The following is a 27,821-nucleotide window of genomic DNA, read 5'->3' on the forward strand; positions in this document are numbered from 1 at the left end:
CAAAACTCCATCAAATTGAATAGTATTCTTTAATTAAATAATTTTTTTACATTTTGATTTAATTTAGTTCAACATTACACAATTTAATTTGAGATAAAATGCATAAATCTTAAAAATGGTCTAAAATATATATATATATATATATATATATATATATATATATATATATTGAGTGTATATATAAATAGATCCACACATATTTCCTTTTTTCACCCTGCATTTTCATCACTGATTTTGGGGGGCAGGGCCTGTGGAATGGATTTGTAGGTATAGTTCTCCCAAACATGAAAATTCAGTCATTATTTACTCACTCATGTCGTTCCAACCCCATATGATATTATAAGGAGATGTTTTAAAGGATGTTCCATTCACTGATTTCAGTAAAATAGCAGTTAATAGTGACTCACTTGAAAGTTTAAAAAGGACTAAAATGTGTTACAAATGTAGTCCATTGGACTTGTTCGTCTTATTTAAAGTCTTATGAAGGCATTCAAATACTCTGGAATTGGGAGCTGATCAATGCTTTGATTTATAAGTATATAACTTTTGGTTTGTTAATAATAATACAAAGCACAAATTAAATGCTGACAACGCCAACATCAAATCTCACTGGTTCTTGTGCATTCGATGTAACTCCAACGACTCAAACAAAAAAAAAAAGGGGGCCTCTGTTGACACTCATTAATTACTCTCATCTCCATATTTAATTTCAGCTTTTTATTTCAGATGTCTTAGTATTTTAGCAGCTTCTGACAGACACAAGATATCATCATCATTTCATAAGATTGCTTGATTGAGCTTCATTGTTCATCATTTGTGCTAAAGAGGTGGACCTCCAACTCTAAAGGGGGCATGTCTATCACATATGTGTCTAAGGTGGTGTAGGGGGTGTGGCCTATTACTACAGAAAAAAGGAGTCCGGTTCCCCTTTACTTTGTCTACAATCAGGTTTTTGTCATCCAGCTCTACATTTTTATGTCCAAACAACTAAGACATATTCTCCAGATGGAAGCTTGAGATATGAAGAGCATTAAAATATTAATTAAGAGAACAAAATCTGAAAAAAGTAATAAGCAGAAGCTCTGGAGGTGTGCAGTCACAGGCACTTGTTGAGGCTGCTATACAGAGAAACAAAGTAACAAAAAACAAACAAATATGAGAAGAAAGCAAGAGAAGTTATGATCAAAACCAAGAAACATTTGAATATTTTTGCCACAGTGGCACCATTTCATAATACAAAAGGGGGCCCTTTTCTCTTAAAGCATTACTTTAACAAGCTAATAATAAAAATTAAATGAGTGATTTCAAACCATGCATCTCTTCTGTAGACCAGAGCATGATTTTTCCCAACATCCATCTCTGTGGTTTAGATTTTGTGCAGAAATGCTGGTAATCAGATCAACAATGTGACAAGCAACAGTTTTACATTGCATATTTAAACTGAGTGAGATTGCAACAACAAAATCACCTGCAACATTAATAACTGATCTCCTCATTTGATTGATGCAGTGCAAACATTCACCTAGAAATAAAGACAAAGGTGCGGCATGTTTAGTCTCAAAATACTGAACTCAAAATACAATCCTCAACACATATTTTCTATACAGTATGACAAAATCAACTAACGGCACCGTCTTGTAGTGTGTCTTCATGAACATAAATAATTAAAGACATTCCCATTTTTGAGACACTAATGTAAGAAAGAGATGCAAAAATGTACCCTCTCACACCAAATTCGATCACACAAACTTCTTGTGTATTACAATTATTATACATACGGACAAATTTATTAAGAGCTAAATAAGTTCTTTTAAGTTCTTGTTAAATGAGTTCAAAACAGTGCAAATCAATGTTTTTAAAACATTCCTCCAAAGATATGACATTCAGTGTCAGACACCCTGACTCTAAGTAAGACTGCCTTGGGGTTAGAGGTCAAGGGTGGAATGTGCTCCTACCCTGCTTACGATTGGAGAGAGAGAGAGAGAGAGAGAGAGAGTTGATATCTTAGGGGGCTGAATGAGTGGCCCATGCCTACAAACTGTCAAAGTGAAATAAATAGTAAAAACAAGAGAGAAAAAAATTATATATGGTAAACTACAAGTGAGCTTACAAGCATCTAATTAGTGGAAATCTATACAATTCCACTGGCTATTCAAAGATCATTTTCACTGGATTTTTTTCCCTGAAACTTAGGTATTGTTTGTACACAATCGTAAAGAACACGGTTCTTTTAAGCTGATGCCACTGATTGCAAAGTTGCATCCAGAGTCTGGTGAGAGCGCACCCCATCCTATCCCAAGCAACATCCAGGGCTGCAGTGTTGGGCTTTCAAGTGGTGTTGGGCCCCTCAAGCACTCTGCTGCCCCCATGTGGAAAGTGTCAGCTCTGTGTGCACACACACACACACACACACACACACACACACACACACACACGCTGCCACTAGCTGTCGTTGCCCTGGCTGGTGAGTTTAAGTGTCTTCATTTGATGCTGGAGAGCATCTTTCTCCATCTGGGCTTCAGCTAGCGCCATTTTGGCTTTGGAGAGCTCCAGTTTCAAGCATTCATTCTCTTCCATTAGCAGCTGCGTGAATAGAAAAGATCATTAGCTTGGCAAGCAAATTGTTTGTTTATTTTTTTCAGTCTGGATGCTTTTATTGTGTTTGCTTGAATGATAATTATAATTCTGTAATTGAGATTATTAAATAGACCATGAGCAAAAAGGCATTCTTTCATCTCAATACAAAGAAGCACCTTTAGGGAATGCCATACTGTACTGTACATGGCTATATAGATTGCAATCTGCAGGGCTCCCACACGTTTTGACCAATGCATTTCCATAACATCTACTTTACTTTTTCAGTTGTTTCAGGGAACTGGTTAACATTTTTTTAATAATTATAAAAGACACTCCATTTCTATAACTTCATGTCCTGATTTTTCCAGAACATTCTGTGATAGTTCCAGGTTTTCCAAAACTGTGGGAACCCTAAAGCAGAAATGTTCACATAAAGCTGGCATCTTAAGGCTCGGGTATACTTCCTTTTTCCATGTTCCATTCTATCATGCGCACGGTCGAGTGTTCAGCCTTTCAAAATGTGTGAGACATACTAGCACGCTACAAATCCAGCTCTATGTGGATGTACGCTGATGATGAACTTTTGAATCATGCAAAAATATACATAACATATGATATGTCTTGTGTACCTGTTCTTGACTAGAGGGGGTGGGGCTTGTGGGTGACAGAGGTGCAGTCTGAGTGGCTTTCGGCTCACTAGCCACACCCCCAGGAACTTCAGGGACAGAACTGAGCCTGCTGTCATTCACAGGCCCCGCTTTCTGAAGCTTTGAGTCCACCGTGCGTTCAGCTGTCCAGTGTGAGAAAGGGGGAAGGATGCATTTAGAACAAGCATTCCTTAGACTTATTCCCATTTAAAAATCATTCAAATAAGAGCCAAACTTTGAAAGCATCAAGAAAAGAGAAAAAAATGCATGCATGTGGGAAAGGATGCAAAAGAAAGATTAAAGTCGGCATGAAATGAAAATTCACCTTATCTATTTTCTAAATGCATGTTATTGATCTTATTGTGAGCGATTCAACCATGCATATGTTTTATTTGGTTTTATAATTCATTTTATCTCGTAAACTTTAATCAAAATGTACTAGCTCGATATTCCGGTGAAACTACAGACGTCTATCAGGTGACATATGCATCCCCAATCATTTAGTCTGCTAACCCCGCCCCTTTCTTATAAATACCACAACCTTGCGTAGAGTTAAACTAAGTGTCGTTTGCATGTTGGTGAAAATGGCAAGGTGTATTTTCATCTGTTTTCCTTCAAAACTATTGTTCCTTAACCCAAACGTTCTTGGTTATTGGTCAGCTGGCTTGAATTTAAATTTCGAATGAGGAATAACGGCGAATTCACGGTTGTGTTCGAGACATTTCCAGCATGAATTGCTTAGGTGATCACTAATGAATACAATGCTTCGGATGCCTCTGGAGTTAATGCATATTTCTGAATGCAGTTATCTTGGGATGCACAGCATGAGTAAGTGTTTTTGTCCTTTATATTTAGTGTATTGGATTCAAAACATTAAAATAACCGGCTCTGACTCGAGCACCACAGTGGTAGTAGTGTGTCCACTGCAAACTCGCATTCAGATCTGCCTCAGTTCCACAATGCAACGCCCATATTTTCACAATCCAATCAACAACAATGGATAAATTCAAATCCCCGCCCTAAATTGTTTTCTTGTTTGATAAGCCGTTTCACTCAGGAATACGTCACAATACAGAAGTAAAGTCGGTCGCAAATTCCGTTTCATGCCAACTTTAAAGTTAAGTGAATAACAGTAAGTAAAGGATGTAAATAACCTCCAATGCTGAACGAGCCATCGTCTTGACGATGGATGAGCAGATTGTAAATATGCAGGGTGATGGGCGTGGCCTCCGGCACTGATGCATTATCTCGGGGATCATTATCCTAATTTAATGCACACACACTGTATCATACACACTATCTGTGCAAAGTAAATATGCAAGTATGTGTGAGCGGGTACCTTCAAGTTCACATGTGTATCTTTGATTGTGATCTCCATAGGCAGAATCTGGGAGGCGGAGTCATCCTCCAGGAAGACGGCAAGGTTTTGTAGTGATGTCATAAGGAAGTCAGCATTGAAGGCCTGTAGGCGGCACTGCAGAAAGCCGTTTTGTTTAGCGAGCGGAGAGTGAACTGCAGCCCCTGGACCGCTTTCCAGTCTCACCTGCACCTCTGGATTTAACAGTACCATACTGGGGTCCGAGCCAGACCCAGAACCTGTGAGAGACAGACAAAATCGGAAATTGAATAATATGCCTTTCATTCGAGATAGATGGACAATTGTTTCTTGTTTCTTTTATTTTGATTCTACTGATAAATGGCACCCTTTGGAAGGTCATTAGTAAGGAGACATCACTGTGTGCAATAGTGTTCGTAGATAAAGCAGCGTACGTTTTTAATGTATTATTTGTACTCAACTATTTATGTTACAACCACTCATTCTCAAGTAAGAAATACGTATCGTTTTCACCTTAACAGTCCAAAACAAAAGATGAAAATACATTTGCTGTAATTTACAATTATAAAAAAATATATTTATCATGCATTTAATATTTTTATTGTAGCCTAATGGTTCCTTAATGTGTAAAAAAAATCAGAAATAAATTGATAATTAAAAATGGTTCTGCGTATCGGTTATCGGACACCTAAAAAAAATTATAAGATCACTCTAACAGACTCATTCTTTTATTCAGAAAGCATTGCTCTATTTGTTTTAGAAATGTTCTGTTCTAACAATGTAACATTTCAGCACAGATGCTAGTATACAAAATGCACACATTATTGAAGATCTGCATGAAGCACAGCACCTAATCCACAACTGTCATGAGTAACTCATTCAATGCAATTAGACTTGTATACTACAAACAATGCTGGAATGTGCACACTATCATGCAGGAGACCAATGGATCACTAATGAATGGAAGTAGCAGGCTCGCTGCACAGAGACTCTGAAAGCAGACAGCGAGGTAAGGACACGGGAGACAGCCACCAGTCTAAAAATAGACAAATCCAAAACATTGAAATGCAGCATTTAAATTATGCATTGAATCCAAAATGTCAGCGCAACAATGCCTGTGGTAATGAATAGAAATCTCATTGAAATTCATTGAAATTTCCTACAGCAGAGGGCAGAAAGGAGACATCAAATTATATCTGAGCTGTGCAGTTCACCGGTCCCAGAGGGTCTTGAGCAGGAGTCCACGGTATCTTTTATATTTCTCTGTTGCTCTGTCTGAAGAATATGTACTTCCTCCAGAGGAGCAAGAGCTCTGAACCATAGTTTGCGCTAACAAAACACCCTTGCTCAGCCCAGTGTACCGTAAATGTTCATTCAGCAAAATGAGAGAGAGAGAGAGAGAGAGAGAGAGAGAGGATCAAGAAATGGGGAAAATGAAAATAAAAAAGGGATTGAGAATGAGTTTTTAAATACAAAAATGTTTGGTACAATGGTATGATGACAGTATAATCACATGGTACTACCACATTACTTTGGTATATACCATGAACTGAATGATTACCATATTCATATACTGTGATGGTATTACAAGTTACTTTGAAGGTACTTTCAAAGAATACATTTGTATTATCATACAGAACATGCACAAAATATGCTTTTACCATGGTACCACGTCCAAAGAAAACTTTTGTAAATGCCAAGAGAACCTTAACTTAAGTTTAGAATATTTTTCAGAAAATGTCAATTTCATTTGTATTTTTGAATTAAAATTTTTGAATTCAGAACTTTGAATAATTAGTTACAATTAGAACAATTTTGAACAAATAGAATAGCATACTTTCGAACATTTAAAAAGTATATTTTTTAATAGAAATTCAATTTTGTGAGAATTAGTTTTTTACTTGTTTTTTCTATTTTCTTAACTTAACAATAATAGATCACTCATTATGTGTTGAATGTTGTTTAATAAGGGGGATTATTAAAGACAGTCTTTGAACCATGAAATCATATTTATTTTAAAGCTCTCCAAGTGTGAGATTGTTTACTTTTTGACAAATGGAGAGTAAAAACTGTCAACATCATCTGTGGAAATGGCAGAGTTAGAAAGGCTAAGACTGTTATTACAGGTGGAATAAAGTGACTGAAATCACTTTTGTTCTTGTTTCAAATCATTCTTTGCAGAATTTCGTCATTCCTTAAACAGTTCTAAATAAAACAAACACACATGGCATTCTCACTGATGAGCAGAGTTAACAGAAGAACAGCATAAATACTGTTAAAAGAGAAAGAATGGAAAAGAAAATATGGAACTGAAAATCGATTAAAAGGGAGCAGGTGAAAGAAAGATGCAGACAAACGAAAGAAAATCCTGAAATCATGATAACAGTATCAGTGAAGAGAAAGTGAGCACAGAAAAGCCTAGAAATTAATCCTCTGATACAGGCCAGAGACACGAGAGTGTGAGTGAGTGAGTGAGTGAGTGAGTGAGTGAGTGTGTGTGTGTGTGTGTGTGTGTGTGTGTGTGTGTGTGTGTGTGTTCAAAGTATTCTGAAGCAGCAGTTCTGGTACTGAGAACCCAGTGGGCTGTGACAGCTGAGAAATGACAATGCAATACGAGAGCAGAAAAAGTACGGGCTTGGGAGAGAGAACTAGGATCAGTGGGGGAGAAAATTGCTCCATTGCAGTGAATACACACCACGACAACACTCACAAACCAAGCACAGCTTCAGAAAACCCATTCATTATGTTATACTCATTATTAAAAGTATGTGTTCAAACCAAACACTAAAAAAAGTGATCAAACAACAAACACACAACTCACAGAGAGCATCTGAACTCACAAACATGCACACAAACATATTATGCCACACGTGGAGTACCTTCACCACACTGAGTGACTGATGCTGAGGACACTAAAGCTGAAGAAATGCACACAGTGAGTAATTATCAGGTTTAACTGAAACGCACTCACAGAAACACATACAAGCGTCAATCAAGTCTTACCCAGGCTGCGGTTGCTAAGATACTGCCTCAAACTGACATTGCCAAGCTGATTGGGTCGGATGCTTCCCACCTCCAGAGCTACTGCTGTGTCATCACCTTTCAAATCCAGAGAGCAACAGATGGAGTGAACCTTCATAACCAGAACTGACACCTGCATACACACAATACACATGCATTATCTATATGAATACACATTATACTAATCATCATTCAGTGACATGTAACTTCAATTACATATTTAACTGCTAGTTTGTTTGTTTTTTTACACAAGGACTAGTAATAGACAGATATATCTGCAATTTTGAGATTATAGGCATCAGCCAATGAATGTGTCACATAGGTCACGTAACAGAAGTAGACAATCCAGTGTCCAGTTCCAAATATGTGAATAATTTGAAATAAAAATATGAGAATAGATGAAACATTTACTAACACACAATCCCATTCAAAAGTCTTATTTTCCTGCGCATTGTTTGCTTTTTCAAAAACCAGGAAGGGGAAGGTTTAATATTCAGAATATTTTCAATGTAGTGAGAAAAATTATTACACAGTAAAAACATTTGTAATAGTATTTCCTGCATTTGGAGGTTTTGGTTTTATATGTTTTTATACATTGGAAATTCACTGACTTGTTAAACATGATTATATTTGCTTTGGCACACACAAAAAAATGTATAAAAGTTTTTTATAAAACTTGTTTCAATCACAGGCAGCTAAACAGGATTGGGCCTTTCTAAACATATGGTCACATAACAAATGGTGCAAAGTTTGCTAAATAAAGAGGGTGACACAGCTTATCCACAGACACATCTTACCCCACTCTCCCTTCCATCTTATTCTATTATTTTAGAGCTGAACTGAAAAACACTAAAAGACATGAACTATATGAACAAGGCATGAACTGCATGGACAGTCAGATTAAACCTCAGGGTTAGGATCACTGAGCCCTTCATTCTAGGGCCAGAGGGTAAAGAGGGAAATAAAAGGAGAGTAAAAGAGAGGAGACAGTTTATTACAAGGTCTTTCATGGGCTCATCGATGCTCTGGGAAGCAGCGCTGATCGCATCAGGTGACTGGGCCTCATCAGCTTCCTGAGCCAGAGACACAGCTGCCCCTTCAGTGAAATTCTGTTCACTGACAGCCTTAAAACCAGAGATAGACACATCATCTACAACAAAAAGACATATGTTATTGCTTTGAATATAACATTTGACAACACCATATAATAAAAACTACAAACAAAAACCCACATAAGATTCAAAAGTATGGATTCTTTAACTAATTTAGTAAAATAATAATAATAATAATAATAATAATAATATATATATATATATATATATATATATATATATATATATATATATATATATATATATATATATATAAAATATGTATTATTTTTTATATATATAAATAAAATAAAAACAACATCACTTTTGGGTCCAGTTTACTAAGGCAGGTGAAGATATGTACTGGTCACTAGACTGGAGAGTGACGAAGTTCTCCAATAAAAAATCAGCTGAAAAAAGTTTGCTGAACTTTTAAACTGTCCTTAAAGGGTTAATTCACCCAAATATTTTAATTCTCTCATCATTTACTCACCCTCATGATATCCCAGATGTGTATGACTTTCTTTCATCTGCTGAACACAAATTAAGATTTTAAGAAGAATATCTCTGCTCTGTAGATCCATACAATGCAAGTGAATGGGTGCCAAAACTCTGACGCTCCAAAATCCACATAAGGATTAATAAAATACCACTCTGGTGGTTAAATCCATATCTTCTAAAGCAATATGATATGTGTGGGTGAAAAACAGATCAATATTTAAGACCTTTTTCCTTCACTTTCACCTTCTTCTATTTTTGGGGATTCACATGCATATTGCAACCTAATGGACAGAGAGGAGAATTTATGATAAAAAAAATTACTTAAATATTGATTTTTTTTCTCACCCACACCTATCATATAGTGTTTGAACACATGGATTTAACCACTGGAGTCATATGGATTACTTTTATCCTCTTTTTATATGGATTTTGGAGCTTTAAAATGTTGGCACCCATTCACTTTTATTGTATGGAGCTACAGAGCTGAGATATTCTTCTAAAAATCTTCAATTGTGCTCTGAAAAAGAAAGAAAGCCATACATATCTGGGATGCCTGGAGGGTGAGTAAATCATAAGAGCATTTGTTTTTTTTTGGGTGAACTATCCCTTTAAGATTTCAGTGAATATTAATGAATTTCCAGCTGTGAAGAAATACAGTGATAGAGCTCTGTCAATGGAACTAAAGATGTAATGCACAGGCTGATAGATGTTGCAATACTGCACCCTTGTGGTCAATAACAACCACTAAAACTACAACATGGTGTTCTTTGTGTGAATGGGGCATTTACCTCTTTCCAGCAGGCTGTAGGTGTCACAGTCTTCCAGTGAGTTACTGTCCATAGAGAAGTCGTCCATAGACTGTAGTGAGGGGCTTTTCTTTATGGTCTTATAGGACACTGCGAAACTTGACTGAGACTTGCCATGCATCAACCGACCACTGCAGAGTGCACACACAAACAGCAGAAAACAGAGAGTGAGAGTGATTGAGCATATCAGTACTGATATACACCAGGGCCGAAACCACAATATACATTGAGGGGGACAAGTACCCTCCAATAATCAGATATGGCCAGATTATCTCCCCTCAATAATTGATATACTTGTAGATGTTCGGCTGCAGTACATTATGCACTGGTGTTTAATTGTCATAAAGTTGTTGAAGGAATAACATAGTGGGTTAAAAAGGTAAAGATTTTAGCTTGGAGAGTAGTCTAACACCATTCATCAATGTAATTTGAGATAGCCAATCAAATCAATAAAGGTGGGACTCAAATTTATGAAGCCGAGCATGAACCTTGTGGATTATTCCAGTGCCACGTACCACACACCCATCAGTGTCAGCAGTTCAGGTTGAGTGTGTTAGTGTCATGTAAGATGTCAGTATCTAAATAAACATGCAATATTTCACCATTGAGTTTTTAGGTTGTGGCAAGGACAGTATATTCTTAATGCAAATATTATTAGGTAATAATTTAAAATCAATTTAATATTTTCTAAATAATTTCTGTGTTTTTAATTCTGAATTTTGAACAGCATCTCCTAAGAGTCTTCTTTTAAAAGAGACCATTTTATTTTAAGGATGAGCCACCAGTTAAAGGAGTAGTTCACCTAAAAATTTAAAATGTACTTTTACTCACTCATTTACTCACCCTTATGTTGAAAAAACTTTTTTTTCTTGGAACATAAAAATTGATATTTTAAGCAGCTCTATTCCATAACAGTTTATAGGGTCAAGCTACAAATGGACAAATACTATAAAGCACTATTAAAGGTTCAGTATAACAGTAGACTTTATGACTCGTGCATTATATTCCAAGCTTTCTGGGGCCACACATCTTTTCTTTGATACAGCACAAAAAAGAAAGAAAAGATGACTAAAGCAGGTATATTGCTAGCAATGTAGACACAGTCTTGCACTGTGTGAACGTCTGTGTGGAAAAAAGGTATCTTTTAAAACCAAAAAATATAAAAATTTTTGGGCCTATCGCATTTAAAGCCTTTATTCAGAAAATGACTGCATTCAGGGCCTTTCCTGTTTTAAAGGACCAAAGAGGAAAATATATTTGTGACCTCAACACCCGCAACCCCCCACCCCCAATATGGTTTGGTCCCCCCCAATGTTCAAAACATGGTTAAGGCCTTGATATACACAATAAATGGACAAACCGTTAGAGAGAAGAGTCTGGCTGTTCTTGCTATGTGCAAAACAGGCCTAAAGTATTATCTCCCCTCAATAATTGATATACTTGTAGATGTTCGGCTGCAGTACATTATGCACTGGTGTTTAATTACACAATCAATACACAACATTCAGTTGTGCACAGTTCTACACACAACACTACTAAGGCCAAGCTAGCATAAAATGATCACTGCCTTTCCTTCAGAAGAGAGCGAGACAAACACAGCCAGAAGTCACATTCAGAAAAGAGGAAACAGAGGCATTTGCATTTTGGCTTTTACTCCAAAATGCATGCACACAAACACGTGCTCACATTCACAAAGCACTAATCTTACTGCAAAATGTAAGTTCTTATTTTGCATAATGAGGGAAATTAATACCTAGACATAACCTTCTGTGTTGTCCACAAGACAATAGATTGTCCCATTCGGCATTTCAAGACACTTCAAAACTCTAATGAATCATAAAATTACAAATGGCACACCCCGCGTTCTTGTGGACTTCATGGATGGGTGTGAGCGAAGGCTATTTCACCATTTGGAAAAAGGCCCTTGAGACAGTATGTCACCAAAGTGTGGGCACGGAAAAATATTGCGAAGGCTGATTGCGACTTCTGGCAACATTTTCCTAACACCAAGCAGTAGAGAATGGGCAGTTGTGTCTTAATGTACAAATGCTTCAGTACCTGGACATGGACTGAGGCAGTCTTCCTCCCTGACTCTTATCGTTCCAATCTGTGGAGGAAGTGTCGGAGAGGGGATCCACTACCACACCTTGTGAGTGTTGTGAGGGTTCACAGTGTTGCTCTTTGGCTTCAGTTCTGCTTCCATCCCCATCAGGAGATCCTTCTCTCACACCCCTCTTTTCTTCAGACGTTACACTCAATACGGCAACCACACCACTCCTCTCATCTGTAGATCCCTTTCTCAGGGCAGAAGAGGTAGACAAGGAAGGAAGTAGGGGAGATGTGTTCATACCATGTTTACTTGACTCTGAATCTACACAACAGAGCTGATCCACAGAGCCTGTTGACAGAGCTCCCTCACCTGCAGCTGAGGGTCTCTTTGGCCCTTCGCCCCCCTCACTACCTGCCTCAAGAGTGGCTCTGCTCTCTGAGGGAGACAGGTCAGAATTTATGGGGCTTGGACTAGAGTCCGGCTGGGGAATTGGTTTTAGAAAAAGGGCAACTTCTGCACTTTTCATGAGCAAGCCAATGCAGGCGCTGAAAGGCTGGGTGGGGCCCTGGAGCTTGGAACCATACTGCTCCAGATCTTGTTGCAAAGTGCACTGCAGAGTTTTTACAGCATGTTGCAGTTTGAGCAAGAACACATACTGCCCATGGCTAACTTGAACGCTCAGGTGCTTCTGGATGTGAATCAGTACCTGTAAGTCTACTTCATTTGCTGAAGAGGAGGCGGGGGCAGAAAGGGAAAGAGAATGGCTGCGTAAGCCTTCAAGAGAGAGTGGTTTATGGAGGCCATTGCTTGGGGTGTTGCTGGGTGATGCATCTCTGCTGTAGTACTCCTTAAGAAGCTTCTTCCTCTGAAGACGATTTGCTATCTCTGCTGATTCGCTCCGTGGCAACAGCCCTGACCCTAACCCCGCTTTTAGTCTCTCTTGATGCTGAGTGTATCGGGCAGGGTGGCACACCCAAAGGGTGAGAGGGAAGGAGTCCACGCAGGGAGTTGGGCGACCTCGACCACTGCGTGAACCTTCATAGTCCACCCAGAACTGGGAAAAGTGTATGGCCCACAGGTCGGTGGCTGCCGCTCTTTTGAGGGCATTGGTGGAGAGAGAGGGTGGGGTGAGGCCCCTGTACACATCATGAAGGCATGTGTCCTGCTCGTGAGCGTGGCGCAGGAAGACGGAATGCAGCACAGAGAATGAGTTTTGGGCATGAGGAAAGGAGGAAGAGAGGGAGGTGAAGAAGGGTTGCTCCTGGAAGGCCTGCAGGAGAGCCTCAAGACTGGAACGAGAGCAACCGAAAGAGTGACGTGTGTTCGTGGCCACCATCTCGGAGGTCTGCACTGACACAGAGCAAGGCTGGTCAGTCTTCTCCTGGTCTGCAGGGACCACCAGCTACAAACACGCAAACACAGAGTTTAGCATTAAACTGCAAAGACATTGAAAATGACATATATTAACTTCGAAACCAAATTCTGTCTCAAAACCTAGTGAGTCTTGTTGCCTATACTGGTAGGTCTCTAGATAAAATGGAGACTGATATATAATATCAGTTATATATATATGGAATATAACTGATTTGGGTCACTCTATATGGGCAGCATCCAGTTAACCTCAACTGATGCATTGAATGCAACAAGTACTCCTCACATGAACCACAAAAGCCCTCACTGCTGACTCTAACATTGTCTTAGCATGTGGCTCAGCTAACATGCATTGATTCTAATACGAGAATGTTTCAAAACCAATATAAAGTGATATAATAACATGAGTAAATAAATGAAGTGGCCTATTCAGGCAGCAACTCAAAACCATTGCATCAAGCATGTATCAAAGAATTTGTGTTAAATTAAGTGCGAGATATACCTTCAGCATGAGTCCATCCACTCTGATATCCACATGCTCATCGGGTTTCTGGGAGTCATTGAGTTTGTACAGCTCCATAAACTGTTCAAGACTCTGACGAAGGTCCAGTGCAAACAGATTGAGCCAAACCAGACTGCGAGAGTCAAGAACCAGCTGCAGAGCGTTCAACTGCACGTACAGGTTAGGACAAGGGACTGCAGGAAAGGAATTTTTTTAGAGAAATAAATGAATCCTTCAGAACAACTTAAGTTAATATTCTGAAATTGTCATCTGTATGGAAGAGCATGGATGTGAGCACTTCTGTCTTACTGGGATAGTCTTTGTCATCAGGGAAGTAGTACTCCGTGAACTCTGCATGGATAGCAGGCATCTCTTGGGGGAGATAGAGGGATTTCTTATTGCAGGAGATCATACTTTGAGGACTGGAGCGTGACTGGTCTGCTGTAGACACCTTTAAACATAACAATTCACTCAATCATTAAAGGTTTGGTCCACCATTTTGTTTAAGTTTTAATAAATGACGTCAAACGTCATTGTAGGGCATTTTTCATCCCTTTTGGAAGTCCATAGCCAAAGTCTCTTGCATTCATTTTTGTGCAAATTCAAAAAAGCCCTTTGGACATTGTGCAATATATCTCTGTGTTTTATAAAAAAGTATGTCATACAGGTTTGGAAAAACATGGGGTGAGAACTAAACCTTTATTTATGTCAATGTGTCTGTGTCGTCAATATCTTTAGAATAAAACAATGCACACTGCATTGTTTTAAGTACTAAAATATGAGTCTTTTTAAGGATTCCAATATGCTTTTAACCATTTGTATTTATGTGTACTTATTTTTATGCAAGTGTGTGTTTCCACACCAACCTGATAGATGATGAAATCTGCAATCCGCAGCACAATAGAGCTGGAAATAAGCTGGGTTCTGGGCGTAGGTGGGGGAGAGAAAGCACTACTGGAGCTTGTGGAGATCTTACCTGTGAAACACACATTCACATACACACTCAGACATCACTAACAAGATAGACACGCTACCAAAAACCTCAGCCACGTGTGAGTGGCACCTCAAATGCACACCAGAGAGGTACCGGTCTCCAGACACCAGCATCACTTGGCCGTGGGGGAGAGCGTCCTGCTCCCTAAGCATTCACCCTCCACCACGTGCCTCTAAGACAATCGACTGATTGACTGGGGACACGGAACCTGTTACGCAAAACCTCTCAAACTAGGACAGGTGCCAGGACACACTTAGTGACCACTGCAAAACACACTCTTAATAACTTAAGTTAAAATAAAAAGCTATGATGCTATTAACATGATGCTCATAAAAAAATAAGGAATGCTGCTAAACGGAGACAAAATCTGTGACACTTTAGCCAAAGGCCCTTATAAAAACAGCCTGCTACGCTCTCAGGGGCCACAGAGAAAGCTGTTTAGACATGGTAACCATAGTCTCAGCCTCAGATGGCACACCCACAGACCGCACCTAGTCTGTTCACTGGCTGTCTGGCTTCCCACACCTTTTGACATAATTTTTCTATCCACCTTTTTCCTAGGGGTCTTACTGGGAAAACGAATGTGGGTGGGACTTCCACTGGAAATCGTTCTGTAGCATTGCCTAGCTCCGACTGCAGTCATTTTAAACCCGGTTTACAGCTGATAATAAGACGTGTTTCGGATGATCCGATCGCAAATGGGCAGGGCTACATATAGTTGTAAACTGGATGCAAAATGTTTTGTGAAAAACACTGTGCCAGTTTGGTTCGTGCTTTCTTTGCCTTTGACTTTTTTGTAGATTATTACCATTTAGTAACACACTGACAAAAGGTTCATTTGAGATGAAAAATGCCTCGCATTGAAAGAAGATGAGAGTAGATGGCTGCAGTCAGGGGAGGAGTGAAATAAGAGCTGTCAATTCGAAAATTCTCACTTCTCTTAGTGGATCAGACTCCTTCGAGATTAAAAGGCAGATATTGTGAGATTCACGCTCATGCGCTGTTGCTGATAAAGTAGATATAATTAAAAATGATTAAAAAAAAGACACTCAATGTACCTGTTATATAGTTTCGCCAATAAGATGTTTCTTTCCAACCATTTTTAGTTTATAAAGAAATGCATTTTAGATATTTCAGAAATATGATAAAATCACACATACCATACAGAGATCGCACTGTCAGAGTGTTGGGAATATTCACATACTGCATAATTTATACACATAAAACATGATATTAGAGATAAAAAAATAAAACTTTATAGAAGAGAACAATGCCATGCAAACAAGAGGTATTTATACATAGTCACCATAATAATATAAGTTATATTGCCAGACACTATCCACAGTCTTGTGCAGCTGGAAAAATCCCACTACGCCGCCTCGCTCTCAAGAGACTTTTTTTGGCATATGTCACCATGACATCATAGCAAGATTTCTAACCGGCATGCTCTTGGCGCTAAACACCGGTGATCGGTTCTGCGCAGACGTTGCTCATCTCAAACGAGCCTATAGTGATTAATGTCATTATAGACGCTCTCCTCAAAATCCCAACACCACAACAAAAGAATGAATAATAATAATAATAATAATAATACATTTTATTTAAAGCGCCTTATCAGGACACCCAAGGACACTGTACAAAACAGATAAAAACCATTAAAACAGTAAACAATAAAATTGGCAAAACAACATTGAGGTGATATGGGTCAGGCGGAATATGATTGTCTAAACAAGTGAGTTTTGAGTTTGGATTTGAAAAGATTAAATGAGTTGATGGTACGAAGATCTGGAGGGAGGGAATTCCAAAGATGGGGAGCAGAGCGACTAACGCCCTGTTCCCCATTGTGACAAGACGAGCAGGGGAACAGAAAGATGGCAGGTGTGAGATGACCGGAGTGAACGAGTAGGGATGTTTAAATGGAGAAGATCTGAGATATATAGAGGAGCCATGTTATGAACTGCTTTGTAAGTAATGAGAAGTATTTTAAAGATGATCCTCTGTTTGACAGGAAGCCAGTGAAGTTGTTGCAAGACGGGAGTGATATGATGAAAAATAGGGGTCTGAGTAATCAGGCGTGCAGCAGAGTTCTGTAGGAGCTGCAGCTTCTGGAGCGACTTATTAGGGAGGCCAAACAGGAGTGAGTTGCAGTAATCTAACCGAGATGTGATAAGACTGTGAACCAGGATGGCGGTGGTTTTTGGAGTAAGAGAGGGACGGAGGCGGGAAATGTTACGCAGGTGGAAATAGGCTGACCGGGTGATGCTGTTAATGTGAGAGTGGAAGGATAAAGTGCTGTCAAGGACGACACCCAGACTCTTAACCTGAGGGGAGGGAAGGATAGTTGAGTTATCAATGGTAATGGAAACTTTATTAGCTTTAGAGAGGGTATGAGGTGTGCCCACCAGGAGGACTTCGGTTTTTGAACTGTTCAGTTTGAGAAAGTTGGATGAAAACCAAGAGTGAATTTCTTGGAGACAGAGGGTAAGAGAGGTTGGCGGGAGTAAAGAAGATGGTTTAGTAGAGAGGTAGAGCTGGGTGTCGATCCGCGTAGCAATGAAATTTAATGTTATGTTTACGGAGGATGTGACCAAGAGGGAGGATGTATATGATAAAAGGAGAGGCCCCAATACAGAGCCTTGGGGCACTCCGGCGGAGACGGGAAGGTAACGGATTTCTGGGTTTTAGTTGTATGAACTGTGTGCGATCAGAGATGTATGAAGTAAACCAGGCTATGGGAGTGTGGGTGATACCAATAGATGATAATCGACTGAGAAGGGTGGGATGAGAAATGGTATCAAAAGCTGCTGTGAGGTCCAGAAGAATGAGAATTGAAAGTAACCCAGAATCAGAAGCCATAAGAAGGTCATCTGAAATTTTGATGAGTGCGGTTTCAGTGCTGTGAAGGGGACGGAAGCCAGATTGAAACTGCTCGTAGATGCTATTCGACATGAGGTGAGTATGAAGTTGAAAAGCAACTGTTTTTTCCAGGATTTTGGATATGAAGGGTAAATTAGATATGGGACGGAGATTGCTAAAATTAGTGGGGTCCAGACCAGGTTTTTTCAGAATGGGTGTGACCGAGGCAATTTTGAGTGAAGGGGGACTGAACCAGAGCTTAGGGAGGAGTGAATAATCTCAGTGATGAGAGGGGCAAGTGAAGAGCAGCAGGATTTAACCAGGCTGGTGGGAAGTGGGTCGAGCTGACATGTGGAGGGTTTAGATTTATGAATAATGTCCGAAATGGCTTGAACAGAGGGAAGGTCGAAACTTGAAAAAGTAGTAGTTGGGAATGGATAAGGGGTGTTAAAGTTGCCTCCAGAAGCAGCAGCTCCAGATGAGGTCAGGTCTTTATGGATGTCTGTAATTTTGGAAACAAAAAAGGACATAAGTTTATTGCAAAAGTCTTGAGATTGCATATGGTAAGGAAGAGAATCAGGAGGTTTTGTAATGGAGGTGAGGAGGGAGAACAGAGTTTTAGAATTATGATGATTAGAGTGGATTAAGTGTGAGTAATAAGCAGATTTAGCTGAAGAGAGAGAATCCTTATACAAATTGACATGTTCCATGTACATATTTTTATGAATGGTGAGTCCAGTTCTGTTAGCAAGACGCTCCAGCTGACGGCCCTGGGATTTCAGAAGGCGTAGGGCGGGAGTGAACCAGGGTGCTGAACGGTTGAAGGAGACTGATCTGAATCTCATAGGAGCATGAGTGTCCAAGAGAGTGTGAAGGTGTTTGTTATAGTGGGAAACTAATTCATCAGGTGAACAGCAGGCAGGTACACTTGGAAAATTATTGATATCAGATGCAAAGGTGACAGTGTTAATGTCCTTGATATTCCTGAAAGAAATGGTGCGAGGAAGAGTCAGTTTAGATAGCGGAAGGGTGATCTTAAAAGTAATAAGCATATGGTCGGAAAAGGCAACAGAGTGAGTTTTACAGGCAGAGGGGATGACACCGGAACAACAGACTAAATCCAGTATATGCCCCCCACAATGAGTTGGAGAGTCGATATATAAATGCAGACCGAGGCTTTCCAGGCAAGATGAAAATTCTCTGGAGAGCGGAGAACTGATATTATCCATATGAATATTAAAATCACCCAGGATGATTAAGTTATGAGATAGAGTTGAAAGATGAGTGAAAAGCTGAGAAAAGTCATTTAGAAAAGCTTTGTTATATTTTGGGGGACGGTAAACAGTGACCACAACTGTGGGCGAGGGTCCGGGCAACAGTGAGGCAGAGTACTCAAACGATGAAAATAGAGGAGAAACAGGAATCGGCAAAACTTTCCAGGTCTCGCGATGAAACAATGCGAGACCTCCGCCACGTCCAGAAGCACGGGGCTGGCAATTGTAAACAAACCCCGGCGGGGCAGACGCGTTAAGGGGAATAAAATCATTAGTCAGCTGCCAGGTCTCAGTCAAACATAAAAAGTCAAGATTATAGTCCATAATGACATCTCTGATTAGTGGACCCTTGTTGTTGAGAGAGCGAGTGTTCAAGAGACCAAAGTTCACGGTGGCAGAGCTACTTTTATAGGCAGAGTTAGCCACTTTAGGGAGACTAGCCAGACTACTGTGATTAGCACCTCGGCTGGAGTTGCGAGAACGACGGCGTGTGGAAAACCAAGTTGGAATGAAAGAATAAGAATTCTTGTAAAAGCGCTTACCGCGCGGTCCACGATGAATATATCTCCGGTTCGGCTGGAAAAAGATGTCCGATGGAATGGAGCAACCAGATGGGGGCTGGAGGACATCAACATGGCGTCGGAGCTTCAAAAGCTCAGCAACAGAGTACTGGAACAGAGCGTCAACTTGCAGGTGGGCAAGAGACACCAGAAGCCAGCCAAGCACGAGCCAGAAAACCGACCGGCGAATCCACGTCATCCTCAGGTAAGCAGATCCTCAGGTAAGCAGCAGCGGTGAAGATGTTAGGACGCAGTCGGGATCACAGAAGAGTGTTAATCCAACAGTTACTGGTCATAAGTAGCAACCACTGTTGTACAGGCGATATAATGATTCAATTTGATCAGATTGAAGCACTATCTGTCTGAAAATTCGCTGGTATTGTCAAAATGTATGCCAAAGTTCTGCCGGTGAGTAGCGGCGACAGTCACGCCAGCGTTCACTCACATGCTATGTCCAATGCCCATAAGACATGGATAACCACTCGGGGAGCGCCGAGAATATATGAATAGACAAATGCCGCAACATCAGCTGTGTTTACTTGACCATCCCACATTTCGCCCCAAGCATCAAGGAACATAGGAAAAAGTTGGATAACTTTTCCATGTAACTGTGATCACAAAAAGCTAATTCCAGCCAAATATTTTGTATATTAGTATATTAAAGCTAGAAAACTAGATTTTTTTTGTAATGCTTAGCAGTGTCAGAAATGCACTTTTTTTTATTAAAGGGCAATATTTACCACATGGAATTTATTTTCAGGGGTGTTTTTTTTACCTTTATGAGGGCATATTTTTTTCTTTTTTCTAACTACATAAAAACACTGTCTCATGCAAAATACTTTTAACCAATTAATAACATTTTGAATACAAGTATTGAGCAATACTTGTTTCTTTAAAATCATAATCAAGTCATATTTTGTGTGATAATATTTTTCAGATGATAAAGCCAAAATAAAGTTCTTTACAGGGGCCTTTTTTGCCTCAACATTTGAATTTTGGGGTCATTTTAGTCCATTTTTGTGGCATTTTTTCCCGAACTCTCATTAACTTCTTACCCTGATGCTATTATATTTTCAGTAAAGCTGCTTTGGAATAATATGTATAGGGAACAGTGCTATGAAAATAAACCTGAATTGAATTTTCCATGACTTTAAGTTCCCCATCTGTCGCTCAATTCAACGTTGTGTTGAAGAAGCAACATTAGGGGTCTCTCGAGAGCCTCGCGCATTTCTGAACTTGAGAAAAGGCAGACAGAATTTGCATATGGACGTATGGGTATAAAGGGAGGGAAATGCATCTGTTCATTCAGAAATTTACTTCGGAGCCGACCGGTTGTGTGAGCAGCGAGCTGCGATTCACAAAACTGTTCACCTCACCTCTAAGAGCGTATGCTGTTGAATCTACGCCGCATATCAGCGGCTTTCTCCTTCTCTGCACAGCAGTGCAGCTTTGCCCTTGGGCGCTTCGACAGCGCTGTCTAAAAGGGAATATTGTAAAAGAGTTTGATTCTCTAAAAGAGCAATACACAGCGGCATTTCCCTTCCGCCCATGTGTAGTTCCTGGATGCGGTCGATTTCTCTCCACTCCTGACGGTCACAGGCGCTGCCTCGTGTGTCTGGGCCGTGATCACACCGAGGCAGCGTTTGTGGATGGTTCGTGTTCACCTTACAAATGGCAACGTTGCGGTCGCAGCTTTCCTTCCTAAAAAGAAATGCCACACCAGCCGCCCCCCGTGTCGCTCCTTCCCATGGGATTGAGGATGACCCGGCTGGCGATGGAGGTGATTTGGGGATGGAAGCGGGCTTGGTTTTGCCAGGTACATCCCCACGAACCCCCCCCCGGACAGTTTGTCTATCCTCTTGAGCCCCCTGAGCTGGATGATGAGCTCGCCGCTGCATCAGAGAGTGTTCCGGTGTCTGACGCGGAAGACTCGATTGGACTGCCACCCTCGAAACCTGCCTGGAGTTCGGTCCGGCAGACACTCACGTCAGATTTTACTGGGCAACGTGCCCAAGGTTCCTACAACTCCCTTCAGAGACCAGGTAGTACACCTGCAAGTGCTGCCCCAGGAGGAGGCAGACCCAGCACCTTTGTTGCTGTGTCCTGTACGTGCTTTGCGTATCTATTTGTACCGCACGCAGAGCTTTAGACGTTCTGAGCAGCTCTTTGTCTGCTTTGGTAGACAGCGGAAAGGGAACGCTGTCTCCAAACAGAGGCTTTCCCACTGGGTGGTTGACGCCATAGCATTGGCCTATCACACTCAGGCCGTGTCCGCCAGCTTGCAGGTTCGAGCACACTCGACGAGAAGTGTGGCATCCTCGTGGGCACTGGACAAAGGCACCTCCTTAGAAGACATATGCAGAGCAGCGGGTCTCAGGGTTTCATCCTGTTTTTTCTCAGGTCCGAGCCGGTAGAACTCAGTAACGCGGTAACAACTGACTGGGTATAACGCTTGCCTGAAAGTGTGTATACCTCATTGTCGGCTCCTCAGGCAAAATCCTGAACGAACAGACGCATCTCTCTCCCTTTATACCCGTATGTCCGGGGGTGGTACATGCAAATTCTGTCTGCCAATTTCTCATTGGCCTTTTCTCAAGTTCAGAAATGCACGAGGCTCACAAGAGAGACCCCCTAGTGTAGCTTCTTCGACACAACGTCTTGTTCCCTCTAACCTAGACGATTTTATTAATTTCAATGAATTTTCCAGACCTGGAAATCACCATTTTTTTAATTCCCTGATATATCCAGGTTTCCCATTACAATGCTTGGGAACTCTGCAATAAATTCTTGGCCAGAATGAGTAAACTAGACTATACTTTATGCCAAAAGTCATACGTTTGTCTACAAGAGACTTTGGCGACCAGTCATGAACATGTTTGATCCATAAATACATGATCAGTGTCTTCTGAAAGTGCTCTCCAGCCTTTGTGAAGAGCCTTGAAAATAAAATGTCACAAATTTTTTAAATGGATCCATGATGCTATCAACTGACAAGTTAAATCAAGCTCATACTGCAATAACAATACATCAGTCAAACAATCAGTGTTTCTCATTAAACCAAATAACAATCGGTGCACACCTGCCAATCAAAGTGGGTTAATAGACAGTGATGTTAAAGAGTCTCACCATGCTGGGGAGAACTTTGGGACTGGCTGCTGACTGCATTTTTAAGCATGTCTACATTGGAATTAAACTCTTCCAGAAGAGAACGGGCCCAGGTCTCACGGGACTTTGTGGCCTCTCCATAATGCATCCAATGCAGACAGCCATCACCTGAGCAAGAGCAAAAGAGGCATTCATTTAAGAACCTGAATTTCCAACTGATCAACAGGTCATCAAAGTAATAACTTGCTCCTAGTGTTTACCTGCTTTGTGGTAGGGGTAGTAGTCTACGGTTATATTACTGAATGACAACTGCATAGCACCACCGTCTAATCTCTTATTAATTCCTTTAGAGAGAGAGAAAGATGCATATACAAAATCTAAACTCCTATGCCAGGGTAATATCACCAAACTACACGCAAACATTGAGACAGAGGTAGGTGCATGTTTGTAGCACCTCTGTCCTTGGCATTGGTGTCATCGCAGATGTGCAGGTCCAGGTGTGTGATTTGGAGGTGGTGTGATGTCTCACGGACATCATAAGAGTTGAAGAGCCGTGCCATGGAGGCGCTCTGATCTGCCGCGGCTGAAGCTTGCTGTGGGCGCACCTGCTGGGCTGAGGGGGGTGCTGGCGTTACCTAAAACACACACTAAGAGTTGAAACATACCTAAAGCTCAGATAGCTTTAGGTATAATCCAAATTATGTCTTCACATGTCTAAATACATGTATAAAGTACAATTATATCTGAACAGCATAAGATACATCTGTCAAGTATTTAAAGGCAGGCAAATATGAGCTACAATTTTCAAATATTGCAAAATCAGAGGTTAAAGTTTGAGTATAACCAGTAGGGGGTGCAAAAAGATCATTTAGAGAATAGAAGAAAAGAGGTTTGCCCGTGTTTGTTTGGGTTCAAGAGCTTCTAGAACAACTAGACAACAATACAGCCATTTTAACACTAGACAACAAGAGTAAAGAGATGCAGATATGAAAGAAAAACAAAGCTAGTATAAGACCATAATGAAACAAAAACCAAACACATACTGCTAGTTGAGACACAGACAGGGAACAAGAATGAGGAAATAAGGAAGCCTGAAACAGGTAGTATAAGGTATGTTTACAGGAGATAGAATGATGAATGAGAAGAGGAGCAGTGGCGGCTGCTGGTCTTTCAAAGAGGGGAAGCTCATTTTCGGCCTACATTATAAACTTATTTACCCTATTTTTTGCACTAAATCAATCTTAGGTGTTGATCTGCCCTGCTGTTTAATTCTAATTTTTTCCTCGTAAGGAAGACTTTCAAATGGCTTCGCCAAAATCAGGTCGACAATATTAGCACCGTCTGCCATCGTGCGCAGTTTCACCCGTACGACGCTAGCCTAGCCTACTGTATGAATGAATGAATGAACGAACGAACGAACGAACGAACGAACGAACGAACGAACGAACGAACGAACGAACGAACGAACGAACGAACGAACGAACGAACGAACGCTCTAAAACAAAATATATTAAACTTGGTAAAACTGAAACAAGGAATGTGGTGTATAATTGTGTGAAATGTATTATGCAAATTGACTAGCAATTTCGCCAAACAAATATAAAGAAATAGGTTGCAGCAGTTTGTCTTTCGACTACACTTGAGAAATCCGCGATGGGACTGAGCGTGAAATAGCTTCAGTGACTTCTTATAGTACAGATTCGCTGTCAATCAAAAGGAGATGCAGTCTTTCGACAGATCCTCCAATCATCACGCGGAAGCCCGGAGTCCGGGCCAGCCCACTCCTCATTCACCCCCAGAGACGCTGAGCGTCCGTGGGCGGGACATAATCGCAGCATTTATCCAATGACCGTCTATTTTCGGAGCACTGAAAAAAACTGTTCAGAGCAGCCCCATTGAAGTCAATGGACGCTCGGCTTCAACAGGGAAATGCACTGACGCTACGGGAATGTATGAGAAGTAAATCGAGTCAGCCGACCTGCTATATGTAATGTAGCTGATTCTGAACGAACTCGTCTTCGAGATGAACGTGTTCTAACGCATTTTTAGTCAATAAATTGTTTACACAATAGTACATATTTGACCATTATTTTTTTGACATTATAGGGGAAGCTGAGCTTCCCTTGCAGTCTTAAAGAAATCCCCACTGAAGAGGAGGTGCCCTCACACAGACCTGTGCAGTCTCAGTGGCCATGCTTTTCCTCTGTGCTGCTGATTTTTCCATGGCTTCACTGAGAGACTTGGCATACTGCACCATGGCCTTGAGCTGAGAGTCTGTCAGAACCCACAGCAGATCGTCCAAGATCAGAATCAGCTTGGACGCCACTACATTGCAATCCTTCATCTGAAAAACAGACACAAGCTGTTAATATCATAGCTGCAATGCTCGTAATGTACACCTTCAAAAATGCTCATGAAATAGCAAGAAAGACAAATGTACTGTATTTCATAGATGTATAAATATTATATAGTTTTTTATGAACTAATGGTGTTTGTATGTGTGTGCGGTTGGATGCCACTGAAACAAACTCCTCTAATCAGCTGCCAATATTTATAGGGGAGCCATATAGAAACAGATCCCGGCTGCTCATGACACCACGCTCAGAGCTGACCTATAAACGAAAGCACTACAAACCGATATACATGGAATAACACGGTGAAGGTTTTTTCCACACCTTTTGACCAATGAAGCTCCATAATAGTTCGACGACTTTTCCAGTTGTTTGTGATTACTGTATATTAGGATTAAAAAAAATAAAATACAAAAAAAGACAGAGCACTTTCTTCGCAAGTCCCATCGTTTTCCTAATAAAGTGCTTTGTGTATGTATATTAATATTGTTTCTTTTTATAGCACATCTTTTATGCAATGGTAATTTAAATGCTTTACATAGACAAGAAAAACAGAAAGAAAACTGAACTCTTAAATATAAAAATAATCAGTCTCGTATAATTTATATAAAAATTATATCAGTCATAATATGACACAGATTTGACAATGTGGGTTACCTTTAAGCATTTGTGTTCGAAGATGTGTAATGAATGTCTGTTTGTGAGAGTGTCCTTACCCTTCTCTTTAAAGTGACTCTGATCTTTGACTGGTTGGTGATGAGTCGTATGGGGGCGCTGACGACCTCGTGCTCTGCGCTTTGGATGGCGTCTGCTTCAATCCTGATCATCTGCCAGCTCACTTCCTTAAAAGTAAGGATCTGAAACAAACCATATTGTTACCTCCAAAAAACACCCCTGACAACCTCATAACATTATAGAGATAAACAGTGTGAGCGTGCAGTGCTGTACCTCTCCACGCGTGGGGTCCATGATGCGTGTGTATCGGAGGTCGCTGGTGGCCCAGCTGGTGTTAACGCTGTTGACCTGGAGCTGCGAGAGCTCAAAGGAGGCATTGAAGGCTTTGGCGCTGATCCGAATTACTATGGAGTTGATAGAGAGAGAGATGCCCTCCACTACCTTCTCTGCAAAACCATATTCACTGAGAAAGAGAGAAGAACATAATATAATTAAGAGAAAAATATAATTAAACAAATAAACATGTTTTATTCCACCACCAAAAGGTTATGTTTGACTGAGAGCACAAAAAACTTAGAGGGGCAAAGAGGATTTAAGTTCAAAAGCATAATTATGATGTTATGTGTGTAAATAAAATGGACGTATTAGGTAATTTTATAACTCTTTTTCACTTTAAAACCAACAGAGGATGACTCAACACTCTTGCATTAAAATGAAGAGCAAAGCACGTCCATAAAAGGTGGAATTTATGCTTAATCTATGCATTTTATTACTCTCATACTGCCACAGAGAATGACAGTAAATTATATAAACTTGTTGCCTCATAAAGAGGCTAAATGAATCATATTTTCTGGTAAGCTTTATCGATATTCTTCATTTTTTTTTATGATCAATACCAATTAGCATCTGCCATGACTTTTTTTAAATTGGCAAACCCCTAACTCAGAATATTGAGGCTCAAAGAAAATCCAGAGATTGCCATTGGTAACTATGACATTGTTATGGTGTTAATTTTGTAAATATGATGATTCAGATGTGAAATGAAGGCAGCAAGTCATCCATGATGAGTTAAAACAAGAAACAGTGGAGGAGCACAAACCGAGGGAAATAGAGCCACTAAACTGAAACTGACCTTTGACCCGAGGCTGTTGCTATGGGTGATGGGCCGTTGGGAGGGCGAGGCTCATCACAGGTGCTCATCTCCATGACAACTTTATCCAAAGACTGAAAGATATGATTTACAACCACAATTTTTAACAACCATAAATATACAACTGCCTTAGATCAAAGCAGTGACTTTTCTAGGTAATGCAAGAATGACAAACAAAAAACCTGAAAACAACACTGATTATAACTAAAGATTTATAGTATCGTTTCTATTTTTGTTTTCAAAGCCTTGTAATTCTTACCAGAGAGATTGGATGAGTCTTCAATTTGGTCCACTGGATCTGAGACACACACCGGAAAAATTCATTTATTTATGAAAATGCACTACACAGTCTGTAATTATGCACTGTTTGCAAGAGCTTTCCCAAGATAAATTAAGCAATCTGCACCTTGATCTGTGTATATGTGTGCATGTTTAGTCAATATGTGTTAATAAAATTGCTCTAGGCCTCTAGATAAAAGGACACGCGCACTTTACTAGCACTCAGTTCTGATGCTCTTTTACCAAATAGAGGAAGAGAAAGGAATATACAGAGGAACAGATAGAAAGAGACCAAGAGACGGTCTACAGTACAGATTAAGTATGGTGAACCTGCGTATATGGCCAGTGTGTGTGTGTGTGTGTGTGTGTGTGTGTGTGTGTGTGTGTATACAGTTTTTCCAGATTGCGTCAGGGAGCATTTAAAAGCACCTGGGTCACAGCCAGAAGGACAAAACAGTATGTTCCTCTTAAGAGTCAGACAGGGACACAACACTCATGTTTCTAAAGTGCAGAATACAGAAAAGTCCATTTTATTTTTTCTGCACTCTAATATGGAGGTGAAAGTTGAAATGGAGAAACCCTAATTCAGGCAACACAAATTGAAAAACAAATTTTTTAATGAGATCAGAGGACAGAATAATAAAAGAGACTGAAGGGGAGAAAGAGGAGAGGAAA

The 27,821-nt window shown here is 40.3% G+C and overlaps 1 protein-coding gene across 2 annotated transcripts in view; it reads right to left on the bottom strand.

Annotated features, from left to right (window-relative positions):
* Window positions 1–268: 268 nt before the first annotated feature.
* LOC127639019 (UHRF1-binding protein 1-like) overlaps window positions 269–27,821 on the bottom strand; it is a 49,297-nt gene continuing 21,744 nt past the window's right edge. Inside the window, exons 3-22 of one of the 2 annotated variants that reach the window (XM_052120829.1) lie at window positions 27,127–27,165; window positions 26,850–26,941; window positions 25,991–26,180; window positions 25,759–25,899; window positions 24,865–25,035; window positions 23,146–23,326; window positions 22,952–23,035; window positions 22,713–22,859; window positions 14,769–14,878; window positions 14,212–14,353; window positions 13,903–14,096; window positions 12,038–13,431; window positions 9,962–10,110; window positions 8,580–8,731; window positions 7,564–7,714; window positions 7,440–7,478; window positions 4,564–4,820; window positions 4,379–4,487; window positions 3,207–3,367; window positions 269–2,583 (exon numbers count right to left, since the gene is read on the bottom strand). In XM_052120829.1, the coding sequence (XP_051976789.1) occupies window positions 2,443–2,583; window positions 3,207–3,367; window positions 4,379–4,487; window positions 4,564–4,820; window positions 7,440–7,478; window positions 7,564–7,714; window positions 8,580–8,731; window positions 9,962–10,110; window positions 12,038–13,431; window positions 13,903–14,096; window positions 14,212–14,353; window positions 14,769–14,878; window positions 22,713–22,859; window positions 22,952–23,035; window positions 23,146–23,326; window positions 24,865–25,035; window positions 25,759–25,899; window positions 25,991–26,180; window positions 26,850–26,941; window positions 27,127–27,165 (4,044 nt within the window). In that variant the 3' untranslated portion in view covers window positions 269–2,442. The remainder of the gene's footprint in view (window positions 2,584–3,206; window positions 3,368–4,378; window positions 4,488–4,563; window positions 4,821–7,439; window positions 7,479–7,563; window positions 7,715–8,579; window positions 8,732–9,961; window positions 10,111–12,037; window positions 13,432–13,902; window positions 14,097–14,211; window positions 14,354–14,768; window positions 14,879–22,712; window positions 22,860–22,951; window positions 23,036–23,145; window positions 23,327–24,864; window positions 25,036–25,758; window positions 25,900–25,990; window positions 26,181–26,849; window positions 26,942–27,126; window positions 27,166–27,821) is intronic. The other variant, XM_052120830.1, reaches the window with a different exon arrangement.

This window comes from Xyrauchen texanus, chromosome 47 (genome assembly GCF_025860055.1).
Source record: "Xyrauchen texanus isolate HMW12.3.18 chromosome 47, RBS_HiC_50CHRs, whole genome shotgun sequence".
NCBI classification, from domain to species: Eukaryota; Metazoa; Chordata; class Actinopteri; order Cypriniformes; family Catostomidae; genus Xyrauchen; species Xyrauchen texanus.